This window comes from Podarcis muralis, chromosome 13, assembly GCF_964188315.1.
Source record: "Podarcis muralis chromosome 13, rPodMur119.hap1.1, whole genome shotgun sequence".
Classification (NCBI taxonomy): Eukaryota; Metazoa; Chordata; class Lepidosauria; order Squamata; family Lacertidae; genus Podarcis; species Podarcis muralis.
Window position 1 is genome coordinate 56,349,522 of NC_135667.1, and position 27,879 is coordinate 56,377,400.

General features: G+C 42.3%; 1 protein-coding gene across 7 annotated transcripts in view; it reads left to right on the forward strand.

The window, feature by feature from the left end:
* PTPN3 (protein tyrosine phosphatase non-receptor type 3) overlaps positions 1–27,879 on the forward strand; it is a 104,408-nt gene that overhangs the window by 68,941 nt on the left and 7,588 nt on the right. For 3 of the 7 annotated variants that reach the window (XM_028701706.2, XM_028701710.2, XM_028701709.2), the window contains exons 8-23: positions 374–494; positions 1,437–1,524; positions 2,456–2,544; positions 5,458–5,521; positions 8,007–8,176; positions 10,036–10,170; positions 10,852–11,028; positions 13,624–13,650; positions 14,250–14,424; positions 14,965–15,042; positions 16,735–16,791; positions 17,258–17,414; positions 18,198–18,361; positions 19,359–19,449; positions 27,015–27,076; positions 27,426–27,572. In XM_028701706.2, coding sequence (XP_028557539.2) covers positions 374–494; positions 1,437–1,524; positions 2,456–2,544; positions 5,458–5,521; positions 8,007–8,176; positions 10,036–10,170; positions 10,852–11,028; positions 13,624–13,650; positions 14,250–14,424; positions 14,965–15,042; positions 16,735–16,791; positions 17,258–17,414; positions 18,198–18,361; positions 19,359–19,449; positions 27,015–27,076; positions 27,426–27,572 — 1,802 coding nt within the window. Of the gene's footprint in view, positions 1–373; positions 495–1,436; positions 1,525–2,455; positions 2,545–5,457; positions 5,522–8,006; positions 8,177–10,035; positions 10,171–10,851; positions 11,029–13,623; positions 13,651–14,249; positions 14,425–14,964; positions 15,043–16,734; positions 16,792–17,257; positions 17,415–18,197; positions 18,362–19,358; positions 19,450–27,014; positions 27,077–27,425; positions 27,573–27,879 lie in introns of those variants that run through there. The other 4 variants (XM_028701708.2, XM_077917664.1, XM_077917666.1 and 1 more) reach the window with 4 other exon arrangements.

Below are 27,879 nucleotides of genomic sequence, written 5' to 3' on the forward strand. Positions count from 1 at the left end.
CTAAACTGTTAAATCTATGACTCTTACTTAGAAATCGGTGTCTGCCAATCCATAAAATCTCTGCTCTTTGTTTACATTTAGGACTGTTCATTACCTTTGATTTTAGGTATACTTCCTGTCTCTGACCCTTAGTCATATCTTGAACCAAGTATTGCGTTGGCATGCTATTCCTAGCTGTATTTTCTCACATATCACAATGGAAGAAAGTGGAGCAATATTAGGAACTTCTGTAGGAGTTACGTGACATTATTCATTGTGCCATTTGTGTAGAGTAAGATTTTGTTAAGCACCTTTGCATTTGCATTAAGAAAACAATTATCATGTGTGTTCTTTTATTTCTCATCCCGCCACCCACCCACCTACCCCAAAAAAGCTCAGCTTGGAGACTACAATGGTTCCACCCATCTTCCAGGATACCTTTCAGAGTATTGCTTTATTCCAGAGCAAAATCAAGATTTCACAACCAAAGTTGAATCGCTGCATGAACAGCACAGGTATTGTTTTCTGAAATAGTAATATATACAGTGGTACCTTGGGTTACATACGCTTCAGGTTACAGACTCCACTAACCCAGAAATATTACCTCGGGTTAAGAACTTTGCTTCAGGATGAGAACAGAAATCGTGCAACGGCAGCGGGAGGCCCCATTAGCTAAAGTAGTGCTTCAGATTAAGAACAGTTTCAGGTTAAGAACAGACCTCCATAACGAATTAAGTTCTTAACCCGAGGTACCACTGTATTGTGATATATACATAAATGGATAATTTGCATGAAGTATAGAATTTAAATGTGATTCAGATTATTAATTCACAGCATATTGTATATTCAGACTTCATACTGTAGGCTCCCAGTAATTGGCAAAGATATGTTAGTTCTTGGACTATAAGACACATTAATAAAAATGGTTCCAAATGTGGGGATTTTTATATTTTTTAGAAATTTGGCAGCCCCAAACCTGTATGCATGAGATACCCAGATGTGCTGGGTGAACTGATGACTATTAAGTGACATTGGTTCTACTTACACACCGGAGAGAATAGGTACCAAAAATTCTGGAAATTTTGAGTTTTCCTAAAAGTTTTGGCTGCTAATTTACTACTCTATTTCTGCTTCAAAATAGGAGTGCATCTCATTGTATGACAATACTAACACTCAGTTTCATTATATGGGAAACAAGTCCTTTGATTTTTGGAGGTACATAGATCTGCCCCCAGTAATAGAAACTTAAACTGTAGATGTATTTCTACATAATGACTGTAGGTGAATCCATCATGAGATTACCCCATGATTGAAAGGTGGAAAAAGAGTTCATATTTTTCTTTGAATGTGTACCTTGAATTGATTTTCATAATGGTACTTAAAGTTTCTGTTATAGATAAATTACTTTCCAATTAGGATTTTATTGCCTTTAATACCTTATTGGTTTTTTCCCCTAGGGGCCTCAGTCAGTCAGAAGCAGAGTCCTGCTACATTAATATAGCAAGAACACTTGAATTCTATGGAGTAGAATTACACAGTGGTAGAGTATGTTTACAGTTCTTTTTTATATTTAGAGCAACTTGTACTTAAACTTATTTTTTTTAAAATCATACATACCTTAATATTAAAATAGCTAAGATAGAGGAAAATGCTCTTTTTTGCACCTAAAGCAGCTAAGCATAAAAAACTTCTATTTCTTATACACCTTTATAACTTAGTTTCTTAAGCAGGACTTGTTGTCCTTTACTTTTAACCATGTTAAAATATGGATTTGATAAAAACTTGCAATATTGCCAATTCTCACCTGAGATTTTAATATATTCTTCTGCCTTTTTTATTTATAATTGACATTGCAAGAAGCATTCTCGGTGGCATGAGTCAGTTGCTTCTATAGAAAGCTTCAGTTAAGCTACAGTTTTACACTGAAATGTTTACTTGCATAGTATGGGCTGCCTTGGAATTGGGTGCTCAGCAGGATTTTTGTGACGTGTGTGTATGTATGCATGTTTCTGGGGAAACACACCCTCCCAGTCCTCACCATATTGCCAACTGTTTTTGAAAGTCCTTTCAGTTTTAAATTTGGGGTTGCTATGTGGTGAAGAATTCCTGTTTGAGGAAACACCAACTTTAACTTTCCTTCCATATGCAGACATAGTCATCCATTTCTTTGGATTTCAACTCCAGTAAATGGCATCATAACCAGCACCCACTGACATCTAAGCTACAATGCATACTCACAGTAATAACAGCATGCAAAAACTCTGGCATATCTGGTATTTGTGTGTTTTAATTAAGCAAGTCTGGGTTGTTTCTCCCAAATACAGAAATTGGTCAGCTCCTTTTTATGTAAGACATCCAGTTCTTTATCCCCTATCACACAGAGAGAAATTCAGAGTCACACTTCAATGTATCCATTTGTAGAATAGGATTCTTAGTGCTTTAATTTACCAGTTTTTCCTGTGGTTCTTACTTTTAGGATCTTCATAATCTTGATCTTATGATTGGAATTGCTTCAGGAGGTATTGCTGTATATAGGAAACTCATTTGCACAAGCTTCTATCCTTGGTAAGATACTTGGGGTGTGGGTGGGTGTATAAAGTTTTAAGACTGAACATGAAAATAACAAATCTCTCATTTTTAAATAATACCCATAAAGACCACTACTGAAGATGGAAGGTGTTGAGATTGAAGTCTATTTAGAAATCCAGCCCTCTAATGCTTGGTGTGTGGAACTGAGCCATGGTTACATGTGAAGTTGCTTCTTACTGAGTCACATCACTGGTCTATCTAGTCTCATTTATTTTCTACTGTGACATCTTTATCAGCCTCACTATCTGAAATCATTTTTAGTTGGATATTCTACTGTCGTGTGTTTTGGATCTTGTGCATGCAAAGGTTGTTGTTTACCCCTGAGCTTCGCCCCTTCCTATTGTTTGTTTCTGAGCTGAGCTGCTCTGCAAATGCTCAGGCATTCTCTTTAATATCATTATTACTTAATACTTTTGTTCAGGTTATAAATTTCCCCCTATTATACCTAGAGAGAAATCAGGAGTTGGGTTTTTGATCTCAGGTGCTTCTCCATCGTTCTTGTCCCCACAGACGGCAGTGACCAACTGAACTGGGAATCCAGTGTTGTTTGAACATTGAAACTTGGTGACTCTGAGAAACAAAATCAGTGTTAGAACTTAAGGCTTGCTTTCGTTTCCCCCCAGATACATTTATTTTGACAGCAGGGAGATAATTTCTGAACCAGACCCCAAGTAATTGCTGACTCACATTAAACCTTGAAGGTGTTCTGCAAAACCCCAAATCAATTTGGAGAAGATACATCCACTTTGATACCTCTGGAGCAAATAGTTATTGTGTTAGATCTAATGTTATTGACTTGAAACTCTTGTATAATTCAAGTGAGCAATATATATATCACAATATTCAAACCAGATTAAGGGACATTAAAAAACGAAACATCAAATCAGCTGTAAATAAAATGTTTAAATATCTGCCCTTGATAAAAGTTGAGGGGGAAATATTCAATTGGGCTAACATAAAGGCCCTACGTTGGACTGAAATTATTAATTTTGAAATAAAATAAAATAATAAAATAAATAAAAAGCCTTACCAGTTGCAAGAACAGAAAAAATCATGATTGCTGGGGTACATAAAGGGTAAAGGGACCCCTGGCCATTAGGTCCAATCGCGGACAACTCGGGGGTTGCGACGCTCATTTCACTTTATTGGCCGAGGGAGCTGGCGTACAGCTTCCGGGTCATGTGGCCAGCATAACTAAGCTGCTTTTGGCAAACCAGAGCAGCGCATGGAAATGCTGTTTACCTTCCCGCCGGAGCAGTACCTATTTATCTACTTGCACTTTGACGTGCTTTCAAACTGCTAGGTTGGCAGAAGCAGGGACCGAGCAACAGGAACTCACCCCGTTGCGGGGAATCAAACCACCGACCTTCTGATCAGCAAGCCCTAGGCTCTGTGGTTTAGACCACAGCGCCATCCGCGTCCCGGTGGGCTACATAATCATGTTTATTTTTCATGTCAATTTTCTTTGTGTTCATTCATAAACCAATTCTTTCCCATTAATCTGTGATTAAAAATAAAATTGTGCCACAAAATTCAGAGAAGTGCAAAATCCAAAGTATAATTACGTTTTAATCTGCATGTCATCTCCAGTGTGCAGATCAGGTCAGTTTGCATTGGAATTCACAAATACCAAATTCCTCAGGCATTCATACTGATTGCAATAGGAAGCTTGTTAGTACTTCTGTGGACAGCCCATTATAATGGAATGTGCCACACCTGTAAGCCATGGATGTGCACAGCAACCTTTTAGATTGAGGAATGCAAAGAATGGTTGTTCCTAGACTCAGGTCTGTCTTTTGATGGGCATGTAGTCCAAGCTTGCTTGACAGTATTGTCAGCTGGTTTTGATGGATGAGGCTTGTTAGAGCAGAGCGTAGGAGTCTTGTCAGGAATTGTGCAATCCGATCCAATCCTGTTTCCTAGAAACAATTGTTTGTGTTGTGAAATTGTGGACTGCACCCAATACCTTTAGTGTGTAATTACCTCTATTTTATTTCCATGCAAAATTTGAAAGTAACTAACATTTTTATTGCTTACCTACAAATTGTAAGGATATTGCTTGAGTGGATTGCACAGGAAAGCACTTTTGAATGTAGCCTCTCCCTTTCATTTCAAATTTTGCTTCAAGCTTATGGTAGTGATAATGATTTTCTGAGAAATGAGAATGTTTTAGTTAATTATAGCTACCGTATTTTTCGCCCCATAGGGTGCACCGCCTCATAGGGCACACCTAGTTTTTTGGGGGGGAAATAAAGGGGAAAAAATATTCCCCCCCCCCAGGCGCTGGGCTGGGGCGGGGGAAGCCCGAGCTTCCCCAGCCCCCAGAATAGGCTGCTCTCTGCAAGCCGTGGGAGCCCTCCCACGGCTTGCGGAGAGCTACCCGAAGCCCGGGGCGTGACTGTTCAGCGCGCCCCAGGCTTCGGGATAGAGGCAGCTCTCCGCAAGCCCTCTCGCCCTCCAGGCTTCAGCGAAAGCCTGCATTCGCCCCATAGGACGCACAAACATTTCCCCTCCATTTTTGGAGGGGAAAAAGTGCGTCCTATAGGGCGAAAAATACGGTAGTTACTTAGATTTTAGTTCCTGTTTTAGATATAATGGAGCCCTTCTGAATAGTGTGACAAGGTGTGGGGCTGCTGACTGGGGTGGAGGTAATTTCCCCTTCCCCAGCAACATCCCACATGGTTCAGGAGGGCCTCTCGATTCTCCAGAAAGGCTTGAGAGGGAAGGGGAGAAAGGAAACTTCCCTTATGTGAACCTTCTAAGCTAACTTAATTTACAATCCAAGCATTGAGTCTGATGTGCATTATTGTACCTGTATTTTCTATCAATGTTTGTTTTGATTGTGTTGTGTTTTTAGAGTATGATATAGTATAACTTGTTCCTTTTCAGGGTGAACATAATAAAAATTTCGTTTAAACGAAAGAAGTTCTTTATCCAGCAGCGACAGAAACATGTGAGTATAGTTTGTTTCTCCCAGCCACCCCACCCCTAGACTTTTTTACAATTAACCTCCAATCTTGCCACAAGATGAAGCAATGAATTAAAGGCCATGTCTATGAGTTGGAAAACAAGGTGTACAGAGATCCTTCTTATGGTGTATATTTCATAATACATTGATGATATGTGAAGCTAATTGCTGTAGAGGCGATTGATGTTTGGACGGAATACTTGATCAGAGATTTTCTTCCCACCCTGTGCCCTGCACCTGTTTTTTCATTCGAAGAAAAGATGTAATAAGATCTGATCATTAATTTGATCAAGTCAGCATGGTGGTCTGCTTAATTAACAGCAACTGTGCCTCTGTGGGAACACATGAATTCAAGGTTCTAGCTATCAGAGCTTCTAATTAGCTGGGAATCTCTGGGTCAGTTGCTGGGCCAGTTTCTTGGGTTATTCCTTTATTCTATGCTTCACACTGTGCTGCTTGTTCCTGTTGTGTGGGGCCATGTACCTTGCAGGCTAGATCAGCTAGGTTTGTTGTTTTATTCTGACTTGTATTTTTATGCACTGTAAATAAAACACCTCACTTAAATTTGGTGTGCTCTTTTCTGGAAATCCTGGGTCCCTAATTGCAGTGTTTTGGACTTCATGGTTAACTGCTTCTGTATAGTGTCATTGCCTGAAGCCTGGACTTGCATAATTTGGTTGGAAGGCTCTGGTTTGATTTTTGTACCGACTTAAGCCAAATAAGTTTCCTGACTCCCTAAGCTTGGTGGCCAGACATTATTGACATAATAATAGTTCATTGATAGCTGATTTGTTCTGCTTTAATGGTGGTTGTCCAATGCTTCCCTAATGCTACTGCAGTATTGCTGTCCTGAAGAGCCATAGGGGCCTATAGCATAACAAAAGCCAGCCAGTACCCCTCACTCCCCCATATATTTGTGGCATGAAAAGTTATGCTATTTCAGCAGGCTGTTGCAGGATATGCATTGATTGGAAATGAAGCAGTATGAAACACTGCCCCCAACACATATTTATATAAAGTGGAATTACGTATAGCTGCCCCCATAGCATCAGGAGCACACATCATTAAGGATGTGCAATGAAAAGAATATCTGGAGAAGCCCTTAGAGTGAAAGCATGTGGAATATAGCAATAAACGCTTTAGAAATTTTTCATGTGGTTTATTTCTAAATCTGATCCATACAAATTCTCTGCTGATGTCCCTAGAGATTTGTAGCCAAATACATATTTTCTTTTACAAGTAAGTGTCTGGTGTCTACTGGAGATCATGCTGCAGATTTCTGCTTTGTAGAAAAGCGTTACAAAAGCAGCTTTAAATTAAAGCCAATATGGCATGTCCTACAAAGTGGCAGATGGACCAGATTTCTTCATAGTGAAGAATGTTAACCTTAAGCATTGCTTGCTGTCTCATTGACTGATGGGTTCAATAACTCTGCCTTTATTTACAAAAAAACAAACTTATAATTTCTGCAGTTTTATTCAGTCTGTCCACGTTCATTTTATTTCAGTACTTCCTTTGGCAGACCAAGCTATAATTGTTCAGAAGAGTTTGCTACCATTTTCCTCTGTCCAATTTTTCTGGCCCTCTACCTCAAATCATTATAAATCGCTCAGGGCAATCCATGGAAAGGGGAAGGGGAGAGCTGGGAGAATATTTGGAACCTATTGAAATATATACATTTTGTATATGTATCTACAAAAGCTTGTACAAATCTGACAATATTGACACTGTTACCACAGATATATGTTGGCAGAATTGTTTTTCTGTTGCAAGCAAAGAGTATTATGAGGCCATCTTGCAGCAAAAGGGAGAATTGCAACATTTGTAGTACAGCTTATTTGTAACTACCCCACAGTCTGTACATGTGGAAAGCAGCTATTACCCAGTACTGCTAAGCACCGGGAACATGTAACCATACATCTGTATTTGCATCTGTAAATTCTACTTTAAGTCAAAGCTGAAAATACATAATATATTTCCGTTTCAGTGTTAACATTTACAAATTGGTCTTGCCTTGTACATAAAATTCTTGTAAGACAGTGGTCCCCAGGAACGCCCAAACTTTGTGTAACTTCATCAGAGGCTAACCAGCTGCTCCAGTAAGCTCACAAGGCCAAGGGATGAGAGCCAACAAACTGAAGCTCAGTCCAGATAAGATAGTGTTTGCTTCTCTAGACTGAGTGGATGGGAGGGTGTCTGCTCTTGATGGAGGTATACTCCCTTTGAAGGAGTAGGTATGTAGCTTGGGGGTATTTCTGAAGCTCAGGTGGCCTCAGTGGCACAGGTGACTTCTGTCAGCTTCGGCTGGTGGCCCAGCTGTGCCCCTATCTGGACAGGGATAGCCTAACTTCTGTTGTCTGTCCTGTGGTAATCTCTTGCTGTAGTAACCTCTTACCACAATACTTTGTACATATTCTAATTATTGATTAGAATAATTAGAATAATTCCGATACATATTTTATTGTTACAGAATGAATCCAGGGAACACATAGTTGCCTTCAATATGCTAAACTACCGAGCATGCAAAAACCTGTGGAAATCTTGTGTGGAGCTTCACACATTTTTCCAGGCAAAGAAGATGCTACCTCATGAGAAGTTACTTTCCCATTATTGGACCACGAGTTCTAGAACACCAACCAAGTGAGTATGAGCTCCTAAACAGAAAACTTCTGAATGTAATTCTGAAACCCATTTACATAAAGGTAAAGGTACCCCTGCCCGTACGGGCCAGTCTTGACACACTCTGGGGTTGTGCGCCCATCTCACTCAAGAGGCCGGGGGCCAGCGCTGTCTACATATATATGCCGTTTACATATATAATACTTAATACTTAATACTTAAAACAGTTTTGTGAATAATTTAAGGCTGATTTTGTAAATTTTTGGTTGACTTCCCAGCACATCACTAGAAGCCTGGAAATTGTCCCACAGGGAAGCCAGGGGAGTCTGTTAAAATTGGAATGGGTCAATTCTAAGGAAACAAAGAAATGAACTTTAAAATAACTGATAGTGTGGAACACAGCAAGGGCTAGCCTGGACTATATTTGGCATGTGTCCGACAACTAGTTTAATGAAACTTGATGTTCTTGATGTTCTCTGTGCAGTTCCGCATTACAGGTTCTGTTCTCTTGTAGAGCTGCAATCAGAACTTTTGGCAGAAAGATGAGCATTTTGAAGGGAAGCCCGTCCCCCTTCTGAGTGCATGCAGTAAAGGGGTGTAGCTCCCACTTTCTCTCCCGCAACTTTTTGACTTCCACCGCAGCAGCATTCTAAAGAACTTCTGTTTAATGCGTTGCTCTTCAGAGTGTGAACTAGATTTTTCTTCTTTTCTCTCTTTACTCAGTTTCCCAGAAGCTGCGGAGTTGGTAGTTTTCCTTGTTATAAACCTCAGTTTGGCCAATACAGTAGCGATTCCTAGTTCTGGTGCTGGTGAGAATTCTCCTTAGTATAAATAATATTGTTTCCCAGCTACCACAAGCCAGGTCACAAACTTCTCTGGAGTCTGATCACAGAGGAGGATTAGCTTTTGAAGGGAGAGTTGGCAGACATTGACAGGTTACTTTACATCCAGGCTGTTTCCAGTCAATCAATCCAAGACATGTTGCATGCTGCTGCTCATGGAGAACAAGCTGGAAGGAAAAGTACAAAGTCTGTCAATATCCAAAAGAACTAAAGGGGTGTTTCTGCAGGGCGACCTCTTAACAAAGTACATTTTCCTGAGTCCTTCATCAGGATTTGAAAGGCCAGTTGGGACATCGGCAAGGCTTACCAGGCATGGGCTGGATCACTCCCGCGGAGATCCTCCGTGGGCCGGGCCGGCGCAGTGTAACACCGGAAATCGCGTCTGCGCATGTCCATGGTGCCAGAAATCGCACCTGCACAGTAGTGATTTCCGGCACCGCAGACATGCGCAGACGTGATTTCCGGCATCTGCAGAAGCGATTTTCTGGGCCGTGGAAGAGAGTTGCTGCACCACGCTGTGACAGTTTAGCGCAGTGCATGGGGACTCGCTGAGCAGGCGGCTTGGTTCGGGGGCGGCTTGTGGGCCGGTTAAACGGCCTCTGTGGGCCGCTTCTGGCCCATGGGCCTTAGGTTGCCGACCCCTGAGCTAGAGGCAATCTGCTTAATTGTTTGGTTAAATACAGCTCTGCTTGCTTCCACAAAGCATCATCAAAGTTCTGCTGCTGGATGTTTCTGTGGCAGTGCTGATTTCTAATGATTTCATTAATTTTTTATAGAGATATAGTTTTAAGTGGAAGGGATCTTTCTGTTTTTCCAGTCTGATCTGGGAGGGCAGAGGCATCCTTCTCTGTGGAGGAGGCAGTACAAGTCATTGGCTCTGCTCAATGAGCTAAGGGCAGAGAGCTTCCTGAAGAATTAAAATGTCCTCTGGGAGTTTAGAGAACATGAATTTCCAGTAAGAATTTCCTCTTTCTGCACCTAAAATAAAGATTTATTATGCACAAAGTACTTTGTCTAAAGTATGTTGTTTTATTTCAGATCTTCTAACAATCATTACTGCAAAAAAGTAATAGGTGGTATGATTTGGAATGCAGCTATGAGGAGATCTTTGTCAGCTGAACACCTAGAGACCAAAAGTCTTCCTTCTCGGTCTCCTCCAGTTACCCCAAACTGGTAAGAATTATCTTTTTTATCTTCCATAAAATGGGAAGGGACATGAGCACAAGGCAAAGTTTTATTTATGTCAAAATTTATTTTTGATGTGATTAAGATCTCTCTTAAAGATGAATAATAAAGATTCAAAATAGCTACTGGTGTATTTCAAAATGTTACTGCAATTATTTCCAATACTCAGTGCTTGGTTGTCGGATATGGCTTTTGATTCAACAGCGTCAATATGTGAGGAAGTAGTGGAGGGGTTCTTTCTCCCACAATTCTAAAATATAAAGACTGACTTCCTGACTCTAGAAGGAGGAGCCTATCCTAAGTAGTTGTGATACTTGCTTGAAGTTAAACAGAATTTCACATTCTGTTTTTCTACTTAAAAGTAGAAAATTGTGCTTAGATTGCAATTCTGTGTATGCTAATCTGCGTGTAAGCCTCATTGAACACAATAGCATTTATTAATGAGTAAACACATTTCTTCTATATAGGTTTTGTCTGTGGTCCGTTCTGCATGTTATAGCTCATGTCTACTTGGAATAAATGGGCTTTGAATTTAAAAATATTATTAAACAAGTGATAAAATAATTGTAGCCTCTGAGTGTGTGTTATAATATATTAAGCTTCTCATATTTTAAAAAAGTTTAAGAAAGATACTATCACAACTAACTTCTGAATCCTACCTCTTTTAAGGCGAAGTCCTAGATTACGTCATGAGATTCGTAAACCACGACACTCATCTGTAGATAACCTTGCAAATGAGATTTCCTATATAACTGAAACAGAAGATGTGTTTTACACCTATAAAGTTTCCCCAGCTTCCAAGGATAGTGATTCAGAGTTGTCCCAGAGTCGCAGCCCATGGAGAAGGTAAATAACCTCTACAAACAGTGATTTCAGTGCTACTCTGCCCTGATAATTGGTAAACAACAAAATTAAGATATTTCATATTAAATATTTCAGTAGAAAAGAATAATGCTAGTAACGAAGACTGATACCATAACCCTGAGTATTTAGTCAGAAGTACCAAATTCCTAATTGGAGACATCACTAATGCATTTGTTTTTATTTATTAAATCTGTATACTGCCCTTCATCTGAAGGACTCAGGATGGTTCACAGCATAAAAATAAAAGATTAAAAAAATACACAAAAAACAAGAACAAGCAGAAACCAATATCCTTTCAAACACATTTAAAAGGATAGGATGTCAATCAGCCGAAGGCCTGGTTGAAGGGGAACATTGACGCCAGGCAAGCCTCCCTACAGAGAGCATTCCACAAGTGGAGCCACCGCAGAAAAGGTTTCATGTTGCCAGGCATCTCATCGAGGAGACACTCAAAGAAAGGGCCTCAGATGATGATAACAGGGTCTGGGTTGATTCATATGGGGAGAGGCGGTCCTTGAGATATTGTTGTCCTGAGCCATTTAAGGCTTTATAGGTCAAACCTAGTGCTTTGAATTGGGCATGGAAACTGATTGGCAATCAGTGCAGTCAGTCCAGAATTGGTGTAATATGCTCAAACCACATTGCCACAGTGAGCAACCTGGTCTCTGATTTCTGCACCAGCTGAAGTTTCTGAACCATCTCCATTGGCTTCCTTATGTGTAACACTTTGCAGTAATCAAACCTGGAGGATACCACAGCATAAACAGAAGTTAGGCTATTCTTGTCCAGTTAAGGGTGCAGCTGGGCCACCAGCCGAAGTTGATGGAAGGCACTGAGGCCACCTGAGCCTCGAGAGACAGCAAAAGATCCAGAAGTAGCCCCAAGAAGTACCTGCTCCTTCAGAGGGAGTGTAGCTCCTTCAAGAGCAAGCAGCCTCCCATTCATCTGCTCTCGGGAACCATCCACTAACAGTGCCTTAGCCTTACGTGGAGTGAGCTACAGTTTGTTGGCTCCCATCCAGTCCCTTACTCATCCAAGCAAGACAGTGGTCCAGCACATCCACTGCCTCACCTGCAGATGTAAAGGAGACTTAGAGCTATATGTCATCAGTGTGACAATGTACTCCAAACCTCCGGATAACCCCACTCAGCGATTTCATGTACAGTGGTACTTCCGGTTGCGCACGGGATCCGTTCCAGAGCTCCAGTCAGATCCTGAGGAATTCACAACCGGAGCTGCCTCTTCTGTGCATGTGCGTGGTGCAGTAGAGCACTTTTGCACATGCACGCTCGGTGAAACTTGCAAAAATACTTCTGGGTTTGCCGCGTTCGCATCCTGAAGGATACGCAACCACAGGTGTACATATCCAGAGGTACCACTGTAGATGTTAAACAGCACAGGGGTTAAAATCGAACTCTGAGGAAACACACACTGAAGATTCCCTGGGACCAAAGAGCACTCCCCAAGCATCACGCTCTGGAAGTTACCATCTAAATAGCACCGGAAACACCACAAAGCAGTTCCACCCTACTGTACTGTTGGTTTCTTTGCTTTTTTGCATTCACATGTATGCTATGCATGCAGTGAAATGCTCAATGACTTAAGCAGCATATAAGCTGCATGTTCTTAGTTTAAAAATGCAAAATCTTATACTTAAAATAAATTTTTGTATAAAGATATTTGAGGATTCATAGGATCCAAATATTGCATGGAACACCTATCAAATGGTGGTTGGGGTTGGAACTCAGGGAATGATGGAAATCTTGGGCCCAGTTCATACCCCTATTATATAAACAAGCACGGGAAACAGAAGGCATATGTCATTCCCATTTCTGCTTTTTCTATCTGTTGTTCACATCCAAATCAGCCTTTGGGGTTCATGAAACTAATTGACCCAGATGGCAGTGTGAGTGAACAGAATATTTTCTTCGTTTCTTCAAGGGCATAAGAACACTATGAGTGAATTTTGATAAATTAGTTATTTTCCTTGCATCCTTTTAAGAATGTACTGTATATGTTTTCTGCAACAGTTACAATTTTTAAAATGGAACATGTAATTCGCCTAAATTTTGAAACAGTGACTCTAGAGAGACAAATGAGTGTCGCTTAAATGATTTTGTAGAGTACCAGTGCAGTTTGTTCTACAGTGGTACCTCGGGTTACATACGCTTCAGATTACAGACTCCGCTAACCCAGAAATAGTGCTTCAGGTTAAGAACTTTGCTTGAGGATAAGAACAGAAATCGTGCTCCAGCGGCGCGGCAGCAGCAGGAGGCCCCATTAGTTAAAGTGGTGCTTCAGGTTAAGAACAGTTTCAGGTTAAGTACAGACCTCCGGAACAAATTAAGTACTTAACCCGAGGTACCACTGTATACGTGTTTTGAATTTGCATGTGAATGCCTGAATAATTTTTAGTCTCATAGAAGAAAGAGTCTTGTCAAGTTTTGCTTTCTGCATAAAATTAAACTGATGAGCTTTTGATACTTAGTTTTTGAATACACCATTTCTCTACTGCTTAAAATCTTTGTTATAAAACATTTTGTTTAATTATCCTTTGCTTGTGTGTGTTTTCTTCAGCAGATCATCAGAACAGGAATCACCAAAGTGAGTTTTCCAACAGTTTCACAAATTCCTCTTGTAGCTGAAATTTTAAGATATTCTAATCAAGTTAAATCCCAGAAAACATAATAACATGTATTACTTATTCATTCATAAACTAGTGTTGCTGATTTGTTTCTCTCAAAATAAGCCATGGTTTATTTTTGGCTTGCTATTGCTGTTTGATGCTCACACCTCCAAGACAGGAAAGGGAGGAGGGGGTGGGTGCAATTTCAGCTGCTCCCTGGTAAACCATAGTTTAAGTCTGACTTAGTGTTACATGTGAGCATGTGTGTGTATAAAATATTTTATTAACAGATTAATTTTTGCTGCACCAGAAAAACTTTCTGAGTCTTGAGCTGATATTGCTAGTGAAAATGTGAATATTTATTATGTTCTTCTTGTATCTTAAAGTGTGGGGCTGGAATATAGTGAGCTAAAGTAAATGAAAAATTTGAAATCCTGAAAAAAATCCCACAACTGACTTGTCAAAAAGAAATCCTTATATTCAGAAGAAGAAATCATTTTGCATAAAAATTGTTGGCTTACATTAAATAGTGAGGTCTGGCTACTAATGTTTAACTTGTTTTGTTTTTTTAATGAAGGAACATATTGGAAAATAATTCAACACAGAATGTTTTGTCTCAGACTCTCAATGGAGTTGGCAACCTTTCAGGGTCTTATCCTTTGAATGGAAAAGATAAACAGTCTTTAGAAACAAATGAAAATGTTTCAAAAGGACTTTTAATGGATGACTCTAATCAGTACTACTTTGATAAGGTATGATAAACAAGATGAAACTGGCACTTCCTGATAAGCTTAAACAGCAGTGTAGGTGAGACAGAACAGGATACCTTTTCAGTTGAGAAGCAGCCATTTATTTCATACATCAATTCCAGTCCTAAGGAACCCAGCCCCCATCCTGGTCATTTTGTAGAAGAGGTGTGTATCTGTACACTAAGCTTTTAAAAATAATTTTGTAAATATGTATTGAGAAGTTGGAGGGTTTCTGGATGTGAATTGTATTTTCCATTACACTGATGGTTGTATTTATACTTTGTACATTTGTGTTGACTTGTCAATTGCCTTGTTTGCTTGTGGATTATTATTTTTTTAAGAGAGAGGGGTGAAATTAGCCTTATCATAGAGTTTTAACCTTTGGCTAGATAGCTCCTTTGAAATGGACAAATCTATGTGGAGGGGATGCCCAGTTTGGAAAAAATTCTCATGATAGGTAAATTGAAGATTATCCAAGTCATCCAACTGAGGTAGTACTTAACATGTTTCACAGATAAAAAGCCTCTTTTCCTTGTCTTCCAGAATGAAGTTATTGATGGAGACTTGCTTTTGATACGCATTTTGCCAGATGAAGATGGAAAATTTGGATTTAACCTGAAGGTAAAAAGGCACTAGTAAAGCAATATTGATAATTAAATATAACTTGGGAGTGAGCATTGCAGGGGAACCATTGGGAAATGTTGCTTGTATCTTTTTAAATATGCTTTCCCCAGTATGTGATAAAATATTATGCTGCTGTGCTGTCAAAACACTGATTGGTTTAATGGAGTATTTATAGTTCTTCCTTCCTATCTTCTCCCTGAATAAACCAAATTTTATTGCCCTCAGCTAGTTATTAGTGTTGCCATGTGGGTGCTAATTATGAAAGAGCTTTGTGCACTAGATATAAATGGGAATGCAAGGGTCTTCAAATTACAAGTGGATATTGGGGGTGAGCAAATCCCGACAAATCTTGCTATTCTCACCTTTTGGGTAAAATTCTATGCATGTTTTGTTTAGAACAGAAACTCTGAAATTTGCCTCAAGTTTTGTTTTGAGTGTAAGTCATTATTGACCCTGATTAAGATATTGATTCTCTTTTAGTCAAAGATTTTGCATTGTTTTAACAGTACATTTGCCCCTACACAGTGATTTGGAATAATGTTATGTTCGTATCATTTGTCATCTGCCCAAGTTATGCTAGTAAATTTCCTGGAGTAAAACTATCTTTGCACAGATTGTAAAGAAATTAGATCAAATGTAAACATTTGGTCATGAGACCTAGTTCATTACTAAGCATTTTCTAGTAAACCTATTAGAGGATTTTCATTATGTGTTTTTAACAGGTAACCATGCTGAAACCCCCAACCCACCCAGAATGCTGTTTTAAAGATTAAATCTTACAGCTATGTGCAATTTATGCATCATGATAACTGGTTCATTAAATTTGACCTGACAGTATATCATTCAAAACACCAGAGGGCAGTATAATTGTGAGCAATTTGAGCAGTCCTGTCCCTGTGCGTGGTTTGTCTCAGCCAAAGGCAGAACAGTTTCAGCCTCGGCACCTTGCAATAAGTCTCAGCTGAGGACAGAACAGATTCAGCCCCAGCACCTTGCAATAACTGTGTCCAGCCTTGTGATAACAGCGGTGTTCCCTCTCCCTGCTCTGGCTCAGAACAGTTTTGATCTCAGCATCTTGTGATAGCTGCAGAGTTCCCTTTCTCTGTAGGCTGATGCAACATCCAAGAATGCCTGCTGCTTCTTCCGTATGCCCCATCTTCTCCACCACCCACCTGCACAACATCCGAGACTGCCTGCTCCTTCTCTCCCAAGCCCCATCTCCAACCCCCCCTCCTGCAGATCTCCATGGCTGCTCCTTTGGCCATCCACATGCCAGACCTTCATGCCCACCCTATAAAGTTCTGTGTTTCAGATATCGTAATATATTGCTATATTGGACAAGCTTTGTTTTAAGTTAAGCTTATCTGACACATAAACTTCTGCAACGCCCCATCACAGTTTGAAAACTGTTCTAGATAAATCATGTATTGCACAGTTACAATGCCGGCTTATTACATGTCTAATCAATAGAAAACCCCATTGCGTTTAATAGAAGTTTTCCCCAGAGCATAGGATTTCAGCCTAAGTATATTAATACTTTAACTATTCAGATGTATTTTAAATGTTTTAAAGATTGTATTGTTTTGTCACTGTTGCTTGCCATCCTGGGGTGCTTTGAGAGGAGTAGCTGGATATAAATATAATAATTAAAAATACAATAAATAAAAATACTTTGGCACCATGTTTTAGGGGGGCATTGATCAGAAGATACCTCTGGTTGTGTCCAGAATCATTCCAGGTTCCCCTGTAAGTATAAACTTTTGAACTTCCTTCATTTTTGTATTGTATTTTATCTATAAGCCTCCTTGAGTCCCTATCAGGGAAAAAGGTAGAGTATAGAAATCTACTACTACTCTGACTATAACTGCTGCTGCTAATTGTTAGTAGAATAAGAGAGTGGGAAGAAAACTTGGACATTATCTCAATAGAAATGCATAAAATCAGGATGTGGGCCCCTGGATTATTTGAACAGCTTCATTCTCAATCTGAACTGAATAGTGTCAGACATTGCTGATGGAAAATTGTTCCAAATATATTAAACAAATAAATATTTTCATGGTTTCCTAATGCAGATAATACTTCATCAAGATAAAGAATAGCACTGCTAATTAGAGATTCAGTCAAATCCTTCACACTGAAGTTAATATCCAATTTGTTTCTTAGACTGAAAGGTTTGAAAATGGTGACTTCGTTTTCTTTTGTCTTATGGCAGTCTGATAAATGCATTCCAAAATTGCTTGAAGGTGATCAGATAGTATTAATCAATGGCCGGGACATCTCTGAGCACACACATGACCAAGTAGTGATGTTTATAAAAGCCAGCAGAGAGTCACATACACGTGAGCTTGTACTTCTGATCAGGCGGAAAGGTCAGTATTTATGTGATGTATTGTTATTGAAGAGTGGGGTTGTGGTGGGATCATGCTGCTTGGAGCATAACTGATCAGGATTATTGTCTGTACACTAGAAGCTACCGTATTTTATTTCGAGTTTTTCTTTAAATTTCTACAAGGAATCACTTGAAACATTGGACTCTCACAGTTAACTAAAGCTGGTCTTCGGGGGGGGGGGGGATATAGCCTCCCTTCAGCTCTCCACTCCTAGGGCAATTAGTAGTTTGAGTTCGACACTCCTTCTGGCATGGAAGGGAAGGAAGTGTTTTGATCCCTCCCTTCCATCTTTGAATTTCAGGACTCTACTGGTCTGGATCCAGGCACCAGAGACTTGAGATTCCAAGATACCCCCATCATGCCATTATATCAAGATTTTTCTGTAATCATGGTTTGTTGTGACATCCTAATTGGCCTTGTCTGTAGACCCAATCTTTGCAAACTGATCTCAGCATGGTTTCAAATCAAGGTTTTGAGATAAGTCGCTGGAGTTAAAATTGTTTCTCCCCTCATGAGAGCAATATTTCAGCAATTTGCCAAAGAAAAAAAATAGTTGCTGAGACACAGAAAGAGATTGAATTGCATCCCCCTCCCTGCTAATATTCACCTGCCTTAGGATATTTGCTTTGGAACTGTCAAACAGCAACAATTAGCAAAGCAGCTTTTACAAATCTGTCCTTTTTCATGTACAATTTCTTTAAAATACCTAGACATTACTGTTTGAAGAATGTTAAAGATCTGGATTTGCCTGTGTCTTTTTAGTTCTTAGACCATTTGTTGAGAACAAGTTGGAAGATGAAGCTGATGGATCTGGTTTTCTGGAAACAATTATTCCCAACTGTTCTGAGTATGGTGAGACTTTAGAAGAATCAATGGAGCAACTAAAGAAAGGACTGGAAAGTGGAACTGTCCTAATTCAGTTTGAAGTAAGCAACCATCACAGTGTCAGACCCTTGGTTTGAATGTGTCCCTTCCTAAACAGATGCAAATAAAGCCACTATTCCCTTGGCCACTCTCCTCCTTCTAACTTTCTCTTCTCTGTGATCGTGTGCTATATTTGTTGGCAGCATTGGCCCAGAAATGGAGCACTTGGTGTTTCAGAAGCTAAGGGTTCATTCAGGTGCTGGCCAAAGCAGCATTGTAAGTCATGACTTTAAAAACATAAAAGAGCCATGCTGGATCAGGCCAAAGGCCCACTTAGTCCAGAATTCTATTCTCACAATGACCATGTTTTAACTATACCGATGTGCAAGTTTCTAAAAATATAAAAGCAGAAAAATGTAATGTTTTGTTAATAATTGCTGCTTGGATAGGCCTACAAAACCCTTGTGTTTCACCACAAAATTAAAAACTAAATGCAGTCTTTTAATTGGCTGTTTTAGAAGTGCAATGTAGATATCATAATGCCCTAATTAGATTTTATTTAACAGTGTATTTAAATGACATGCAGCTGTCAAAATAGTAAGTTTATCTTCTTACAATTTTTGTTAATCTGTAATCCTGTTAAGAACTAGCATCAAAATTTGAGGGGTATTTAGTCAGCTTTCCTCTGACTTGATAGGCAAGCCAAGGATTAAGAACGCCTTCCTGCCCTGTAACTCTCTTCTGTAAATGCCTAATCCTGCATTGTCATTAACTTGTTAACACTTTGCAACAAGGCCTCAAAATAAAAAAAGCCCCAACTCACTTGTCATATGATCTGGCCAGAGATATGGAGCAAATACAAGACCACCGCAGATTCCAGTGCCAGTCAAGCTGCCATCCACAGGGATTAGGAACTGCCAGTTGTTCATTTGTGGGGAATTATTTTATATTTGTTATAATTCAAGCAAGTCTGGGCAGTGTGTATGGAGGTCCTGGACTGCCTAGATTCAACTTGATCCTTATTTAATTATTCAGTGAAGAGCTTTTATTTTCTTTCAGCAACTTTATAGAAAAAAGCCAGGATTAGCTATTACTTGTGCAAAGCTACCTCAAAACATGGACAAAAATCGGTACAAAGATGTTCTGCCATGTGAGTATTAAATTATATTTTGCCTTTTATTTCCTTTAATATTTAACTTGTAATATTTAACAGTAATTCCATGCCTATCAGCCTAAAAGTGAATCAGGACTGCCCCGAAATAGGTAATTTCTACATATTCAGGGTAAGCAAAAGTACATTTGTTGTACATAAATGGGGCAACTAATCCTGAACTTACCTTATGCCATATCTAAAGATCCATGACAGCTCCACTAGTAGATCAAATATCTCTCTACACAGGGAGCTTGCACAGAGTATACACAGTGCTCATGGAACAGTGGTTCAAGATCCATTCACAGAGAGAAATGCCCTTTTACCATACAGAAACTGCAACAAAAGCAGTCACAGGCATACACTGACACCAGTACGCTCCAGTTGCCCATAGGATATGGGATTTGAAAGCAGAAATTGGAGGCTGAGCCCCACCAGACAGAAGGCTGGAAACCCCCACTGATCTCTGGACATCTAGAAAACTCAAACCAATTTGCAGCCTATACAGAGCAGTTCCCAAACTGCTCAACCACAGCAGCAGACAGGTGTCTTGACATACTGTGGGGCATTGGCCTTTCCCTCATAGCAATCAATGTTAGGAGCACAGGGACCGAAGGTAAAACCCTGGTCTCATAAAACAACTTAAGTCTTGCATGCTAGAGGACCGTGGTTCAAACCCAGAGTGCGTGCGGCTTGCGGCCTGCTGCCCAGGAAGACTCCCTGAGTGAGTGCTTGAGGGCCCTGCTCCTTCCTGCCACTTACCATCTGGCCTGGGGCGGGGCCTGGGGCCTCATAAGGACGGCGTGCGGCTTGCGGCCTGCTGCCCAGGAAGACTCCCTGAGTGAGTGCTTGAGGGCCCTGCTCCTTCCTGCCACTTACCATCTGGCCTGGGGCGGGGCCTGGGGCCTCATAAGGACGGCGTGCGGCTTGCGGCCTGCTGCCCAGGAAGACTCCCTGAGTGAGTGCTTGAGGGCCCTGCTCCTTCCTGCCACTTACCATCTGGCCTGGGGCGGGGCCTGGGGCCTCATAAGGACGGCGTGCGGCTTGCGGCCTGCTGCCCAGGAAGACTCCCTGAGTGAGTGCTTGAGGGCCCTGCTCCTTCCTGCCACTTACCATCTGGCCTGGGGCGGGGCCTGGGGCCTCATAAGGACGGCGTGCGGCTTGCGGCCTGCTGCCCAGGAAGACTCCCTGAGTGAGTGCTTGAGGGCCCTGCTCCTTCCTGCCACTTACCATCTGGCCTGGGGCGGGGCCTGGGGCCTCATAAGGACGGCGTGCGGCTTGCGGCCTGCTGCCCAGGAAGACTCCCTGAGTGAGTGCTTGAGGGCCCTGCTCCTTCCTGCCACTTACCATCTGGCCTGGGGCGGGGCCTGGGGCCTCATAAGGACGGCGTGCGGCTTGCGGCCTGCTGCCCAGGAAGACTCCCTGAGTGAGTGCTTGAGGGCCCTGCTCCTTCCTGCCACTTACCATCTGGCCTGGGGCGGGGCCTGGGGCCTCATAAGGACGGCGTGCGGCTTGCGGCCTGCTGCCCAGGAAGACTCCCTGAGTGAGTGCTTGAGGGCCCTGCTCCTTCCTGCCACTTACCATCTGGCCCAGGGCGGGGCCTGACAGGCCTCACTAGGACAGTTGTTACGGCCGGAGAGGCACAGAGTGTTTTTAAAATGTGTTTTTTTTTGTTTGTTTTTTAATTCTTTGGATTTTTTGTATGTGTGGGGTGGGGGTGGGATGGATGTTGGTTGGGCTTGGGGAATTATTTTTTTATTATTATTTTGATGTTTTTGTAATTTTTACATTTTTCGCTTGTATTGTTTTATTGGTTTTGGCTGTTTGTTTAAGGTGTTATTTTGTTTTTGTTTTTAGGGGGAGGGTTCAGGGCTGCCGGGGAGTGGGCCCCAGCCCATAAAATGGCTGGGGCATGTTCCACAGGGCGGGATGCACTGGGACAACCGATCTCAGTGATCACGGGTAGGAGGAGGAGTTACGCTAAGACCAGACCCTATCATTACAGAGGAGGCAGGTTTAGTCGTTGTCTGAGGACTATCCCTGCCTCCGGGTCTGGTCCTGACCGGATGGATACTAGAATCAGCAAGGGATACCCACATGACCTGAAGGTGCTGCTGTGCAATGCCAGGTCAATGATTCATAAGACCACTGCCATCCATGACTTGATCATGGATGGAGGATTTGACCTGGCTTGTATAACAGAGACCTGGTTGGATGAAGCAGATGGGCCTGTCCTTGCCGCTGCTTGTCCACCAGGTTTCTCTTACGCACAGCAACCCAGGTCATGTGGGCGGGGAGGGGGGGTTGCAGTGATTTTTAGGAAGTCATTAGTTTGCACCAGGCGTCCTGTTGGGAAGACCCAGTTTTCTGAGTGCATGTTCTGGAAGCTGGGCAATAGGGGCAGTACAGGATTCCTTTTGGTGTACCGACCTCCCCGCTGCACCAAGGATTCCCTGCCCGAGCTGCTTCAGGTCGTGGCGGATGTTCTCCTGGAGACACCTAGCTTGGTCGTCCTAGGGGATTTTAACATCCATGCCGACACGACCTTACAAGGGGCCGCTCGGGACTTCGTGGAAAGCATGGCCTCCATGGGGCTGTCCCTGAATAAGTCTGGCCCAACCCATAGCCGTGGACATGCCTTGGACCTGGTGTTTACCTCTATGGATGTTGGTGATCTGACACTAAGTAAAAGCGAAACGAAAGAAGTGCCATGGTCAGATCACTTCCTGGTGCAACTGGACTTCTCTGCGACCCATCCCCTCTGCAGGGAGGTGGGACCAATTCGGATGGTCCGCCCCCGCCACTTAATGGATCCAAATGGTTTCCAGAGAGTGGTAGGGGATGCTTTATCCCATGTTGATGGCCTTTCAGCTGATTCCCTGGTGGCCCGCTGGAATGTGGAGTTAACCAGGGCTATTGACTGTTTGGCTCCGAAGCGCCCTCTCCGATTGCATGGAGCCCGGACAGCCCCGTGGTTTTCCACGGATCTGAGGGCAATGAAACAATCGTTGAGACGGCTAGAGCGCCGGTGGCGGAGAACTCATTCCGAATCTGACCGGACACAGGTTAGAGCTCAACGTCGAGCCTACCAAGTGGCGATAGCGACGGCGAAGAAGAATTTCTTCACCGCCTCTATTGCATCTGCAGAAAACAGCAGCAGGAGACTTTTTCAGGTGGTTCACAATTTAGCGGAACCACCTGCAACATCGGGGCCCAGTACGGGCCACATGTTCTCCTGCAATGATTTTGCAAAGTTTTTTGCAGATAAAATCGCTCAGATTCGGGAAGAAGTAGACTCCACCGTGGGAGCAGGGCCGGGGCGGGAGAGTGCTAGAGTTCTGTCTAGTCAAGTTGAGTGGGATCAATTCCAATCTGTTACCTCCGAGGATGTGGACAGGCTGCTTGGACGAGTGAAACCAACCACCTGTCCCCTGGATCCTTGCCCATCCTGGCTTATAAAAGCTAGCCGGGAAGGACTGGGCAATGGGCTTCGTGGGGTGGTGAATGCTTCCCTCCGTGAGGGAGCCTTCCCAGACCCGCTGAAAGAGGCGGTTATTAAACCGCTTCTTAAAAAACCATCTTTAGATGCGGCCACGATGGCCAACTATCGCCCAGTCTCAAATCTTCCATTCCTGGGCAAGGTGATTGAGCGAGCGGTTGCCGAACAACTCCAGGCACGCCTGGAAGAAGCGGACCATTTGGATCCCTTCCAGTCGGGATTCAGGCCTCATCATGGGACTGAAACTGCCTTGGTCGCACTGGTTGATGATCTCCGGCGGGCTAGGGACAAAGGTGAGAGCTGTTTCCTAGTTCTGCTGGATCTCTCAGCGGCGTTTGATACCATCGACCATAGCATCCTTCTGGACCGTCTTGAGGGGCTGGGAGCTGGGGGCACTGTTATACAGTGGTTCCGCTCCTTCCTCCTGGGCCGTGTTCAGAAAGTGGTGGTGGGGGATGAGTGTTCAGACCCCTGGGCTCTCACTTGTGGGGTGCCTCAGGGTTCTGTCCTCTCCCCCATGCTTTTCAACATTTACATGCAGCCGCTGGGAGAGATCATCAGGAGGTTTGGGCTGGGTGTTCATCAGTATGCGGATGATACCCAGCTCTACCTCTCTTTTAAATCAGAACCAGTGAAGGCGGTGAAGGTCCTGTGTGAGTGTCTGGAGGCGGTTGGAGGATGGATGGCGGCTAACAGATTGAGGTTGAATCCTGACAAGACAGAAGTACTGTTTTTGGGGGACAGGAGGCGGGCAGGTGTGGAGGATTCCTTGGTCCTGAATGGGGTAACTGTGCCCCTGAAGGACCAGGTGCGCAGCCTGGGAGTCATTTTGGACTCACAGCTGTCCATGGAGGCACAGGTCAAATCCGTGTCCAGGGCAGCTGTTTACCAGCTCCATCTGGTACGTAGGCTGAGACCCTATCTGCCTGCGGACTGTCTCGCCAGAGTGGTACATGCTCTGGTTATCTCCCGCTTGGACTACTGCAATGCACTCTACGTGGGGCTACCTTTGAAGGTGACTCGGAAACTACAACTAATCCAGAATGCGGCAGCTAGACTGGTGACTGGGAGCGGCCGCCGAGACCATATAACACCGGTCTTGAAAGACTTGCATTGGCTCCCAGTACGTTTCCGAGCACAATTCAAAGTGTTGGTGCTGACCTTTAAAGCCCTAAACGGCCTCGGTCCAGTATACCTGAAGGAGCGTCTCCACCCCCATCATTCTGCCCGGACGCTGAGATCCAGCGCCGAGGGCCTTCTGGCGGTTCCCTCATTGCGAGAAGCAAAGCTACAGGGAACCAGGCAGAGGGCCTTCTCGGTAGTGGCGCCCACCCTGTGGAACGCCCTTCCAGCAGATGTCAAAGTGATAAATAACTACCTGACATTCAAGAGACATCTTAAGGCAGCCCTGTTCAGGGAAGTTTTTAATATGTGATATTTTATTGTATTTTTGGTTTTTATGGAAGCCGCCCAGAGTGGCTGGGGAGGCCCAGCCAGATGGGCGGGGTATAAATAATAAATTATTATTATTATTATTATTATTATTAGAGTACAAACCTGGTCTTGAAAAGGGTGAGCCCACCCCTAGTATTCTAATAGGCACACCTAAGATAATCATCCCTCTTTGACCCACCACTCCTTTTGACAACCCATGTGACCAATCCATCCCCTAATTAATTTAGCTGACAGGCTAGCCCTGCCCAGTAGCATCGCAGCAGGATTCATTGTCCCCACCTGCCAACCACTCCCTACCAACAAAGAAGCAACAAGGTGCAAGAGGAGGCTACTAGTGGAAATGGATGACCAATCCCTGCTGCTCGTAAAAGTACAGCAGGCAGCATGTTGGCCTGATCTTTTAGTTGGCCTCTTTTCATTTGCATGCAGTGTAGTTGAGTGTGTTGAGAGCATATGGGAAGGCAGGAGAATCGGGAGTAAGGGAAAGCCACTGAGGCACAGTGCAGAACACTACAAAGCTCCAGCAAACAGTTAATCATCAGGCCATGCACAGTACCATAATAGTTCCTGAATCTGTGCTATAGGTATGTGGAGAAAGAGAGATTGATGTCACCTGAGTGCTTGTTGACCATATCCCATCTGCTTCAAACTGCTCCTGTGCTCCACTCAAAGTTTAACAAGAGAGTACTGTAGTTTGAGTCATCTGAAGTCCTAAGCTAACCGCTATAACTTACCAGAATACAGTGGTACCTTGGGTTAAGTACTTAATTTGTTCTGGAGGTCTGTACTTAACCTGAAACTGTTCTTAACCTGAAGCACCACTTTAGCTAATGGGGCCTCCTGCTGCTGCCGCACCGCCGGAGCACGATTTCTGTTCTTATTCTGAAGCAAAGTTGAAGCACCTGAAGCACTATTTCTGGGTTAGCAGAGTCTGTAACCTGAAGCGTATGTAACCTGAAGCATATGTAACGCGAGGTACTACTGTACTCTGTTTATGTTCTTAGGCCGTTGGTTGCATGAAACGTATCTTAATATATGTGGGCTGTATACACAAGCCAAGAACCAATTAATTAAGCCCTTATTGGTAAATTTACCTGGAAACTCTGATATCTTTTATATCAAGTATCTCTTTGAAGATAAGGAATTTTAGTCATGGCAAAATTTCTCTCAGAGGTAGTTAGAATTAGAAATCAACATGTCTTGGATAAAACACCGTGACTGTCTAGTAATGTCTTTTCCATATGTCTGCTGTACTTTGTTTTTGCGGGTCTTTGGACCATAATAAAGAATGTTTGTGTGGTAAGCCTATCTTGAACCAGGGCTTTTTAGAACCATATAGCACAGCAGGGGATGGAAATCAGAAGGGTTTCAAAAGGAGGAAAGTGTTGTTTCCTCCCTGTACCCTTTGACCTGGACCAGATGTTGTTAGGCTACAACTCTCATCATTTGCCAGGAGGGACAGCAGTCAAGGATCAGGGAGTGGTTGTCTCAACAACATCTAGGAACTTGATGTTGAGAAAGCCTCCCCTAGACAGTGCTGTGTTTTGTAGTATTGCTTCAGAAAACAACCTGATTTGGCTCAGACAGATTTAGAGGCTGCCTAATTTTGGGGGAACGAAACTTCATGTCTTCCCATTTACTCTGGCTATAATTCTTTCTCCCCATTTTTGACAGAATTAGATGGAATTTGCAGGCATAATAGGCCCTCAGGCAGACCCTCCTTTATTCTGCTAAATTCCAGTAGGATAGGTTCAGGAGGGGTTGTGCTGGGCACATTAAACTTTGATTATTATTTTTAACAGCATATAAGTTTTTTAAATTTTTGACTGAATTGAATGAAATTTGTATGTTTGAGGGGATGAACACTGCCAAACGTTTGTAGTTTTGGTGGAGTTAATCTCCCATATTCTGTTGCCATCAATTTTATGAACATTGTAAAAATCATAGAAGTGCTCCTAAGAAACCTGTCAGAAGTATAGCTGCAGGAGCTAAGGCGTTAAGATGAAGGGGTAGGGGACTCACCTTCAGACTTGGCTCTGCTGAGTTAGCACTAAAAGTCACAGAAATGAAGTGTAAACTGACTTGACAGGACTGTTTCAAGTAAGCAGCAGAACTAGCACAGAACAGAGCAGAAGGTGATATATTACTTTAGCACCACTGCTTCGGAACACTGTGATTTGAGATTCCTGATAAAATCATTCCCTCTGATTAGAAGCTATAAAACACGCAGCAAAAAAAAAAAGAGGTCCCCCCTCCCCATTCTGACATTTGCTTATATGGCATTCAATTGAGGATAATTTTTCACTTTTGGCAGACCCACTGCCTGCACTGTTTTCTCACTTCAGAGATTCCTGTTTTTATCTGGGAACCTTTGGAGTGACCCCACTTTGGTTTGAAAGCCCCAGATCTTTCTGAAGCAACCACTCTTCTCAAGATTCAGGATTCATTTGAATCCGGCACATTCCATTCTTTCCTGTCCTATTTGGTTCATTTACTTAAGTTTTCAAAATACTATGTTTGCAGACCATATTGTGCAGCTAATTGATTCCCCATCTCTGTGAAAAGTGATACTAATTTATATAACCTAATTACTATTTTTTTCTCTTGCTAGATGATATCACTCGAGTAATATTACAAGGAGATGATGATTACATAAATGCAAATTATGTTAATGTAAGTAACACCGACAGGACTTGAAATAATTACAAGTTGTTTCCATACTAGTGGACCTATTAAAATTAATGGACAGGACTAACTTAGGTCCATTAATTTCAATGGGTCTGCAGAACTAAAAGTATCAAAATTATCAATTTCTTGTACATGAATTATCAATTTCTTGTACAATTTCTTGTTCAGTTTTGATTTAGTGACCTAATCGTATGGGTTGATGTTGTATTTGAGGATGACTAGAAATACTAATAGTTGTTGTTGTTATTATTTATTATCCACTTGCCTTTCCTAATACTTCAGTAAAATTACTAGTAAGAATCAACCTTATTTACAGCTTTCTTTCTTCTCGTAGCTGGAAATTCCTCCTGCAGGCATTGTGAACAAATACATAGCCACTCAAGGGCCTCTTCCACACACCTGTGTTCATTTCTGGCAAGCAGTTTGGGATCACAGATTATCACTGATTATCATGCTGACAACCCTTACAGAACGAGGGCGGGTAGGTACAGTTTTCCTGATTACCAAGCCATTCCTGGGGGTGGAGGTTTGTATGTGAATTGAGATGTGGTTAGCTGGTCTGCTTGGCACATTGGAACTAGGCCCTCTTTCTTCATTCTTCAGTGTAACTTAGCAGGTGGACAATAGGTTGTGGCTTGTGAATTTTTTTAGCATATCAAGGTTCAGGAACCAAGGAACTATTTTGTTTCCAGCAACTGAAAGGCTAAAGATGAAAGTTTCATATACTCTGGCCTGCTAGAACATAAGCTAACTCCAGCTGCTGTGGCGGCTGAAGATATTTTGGGGAT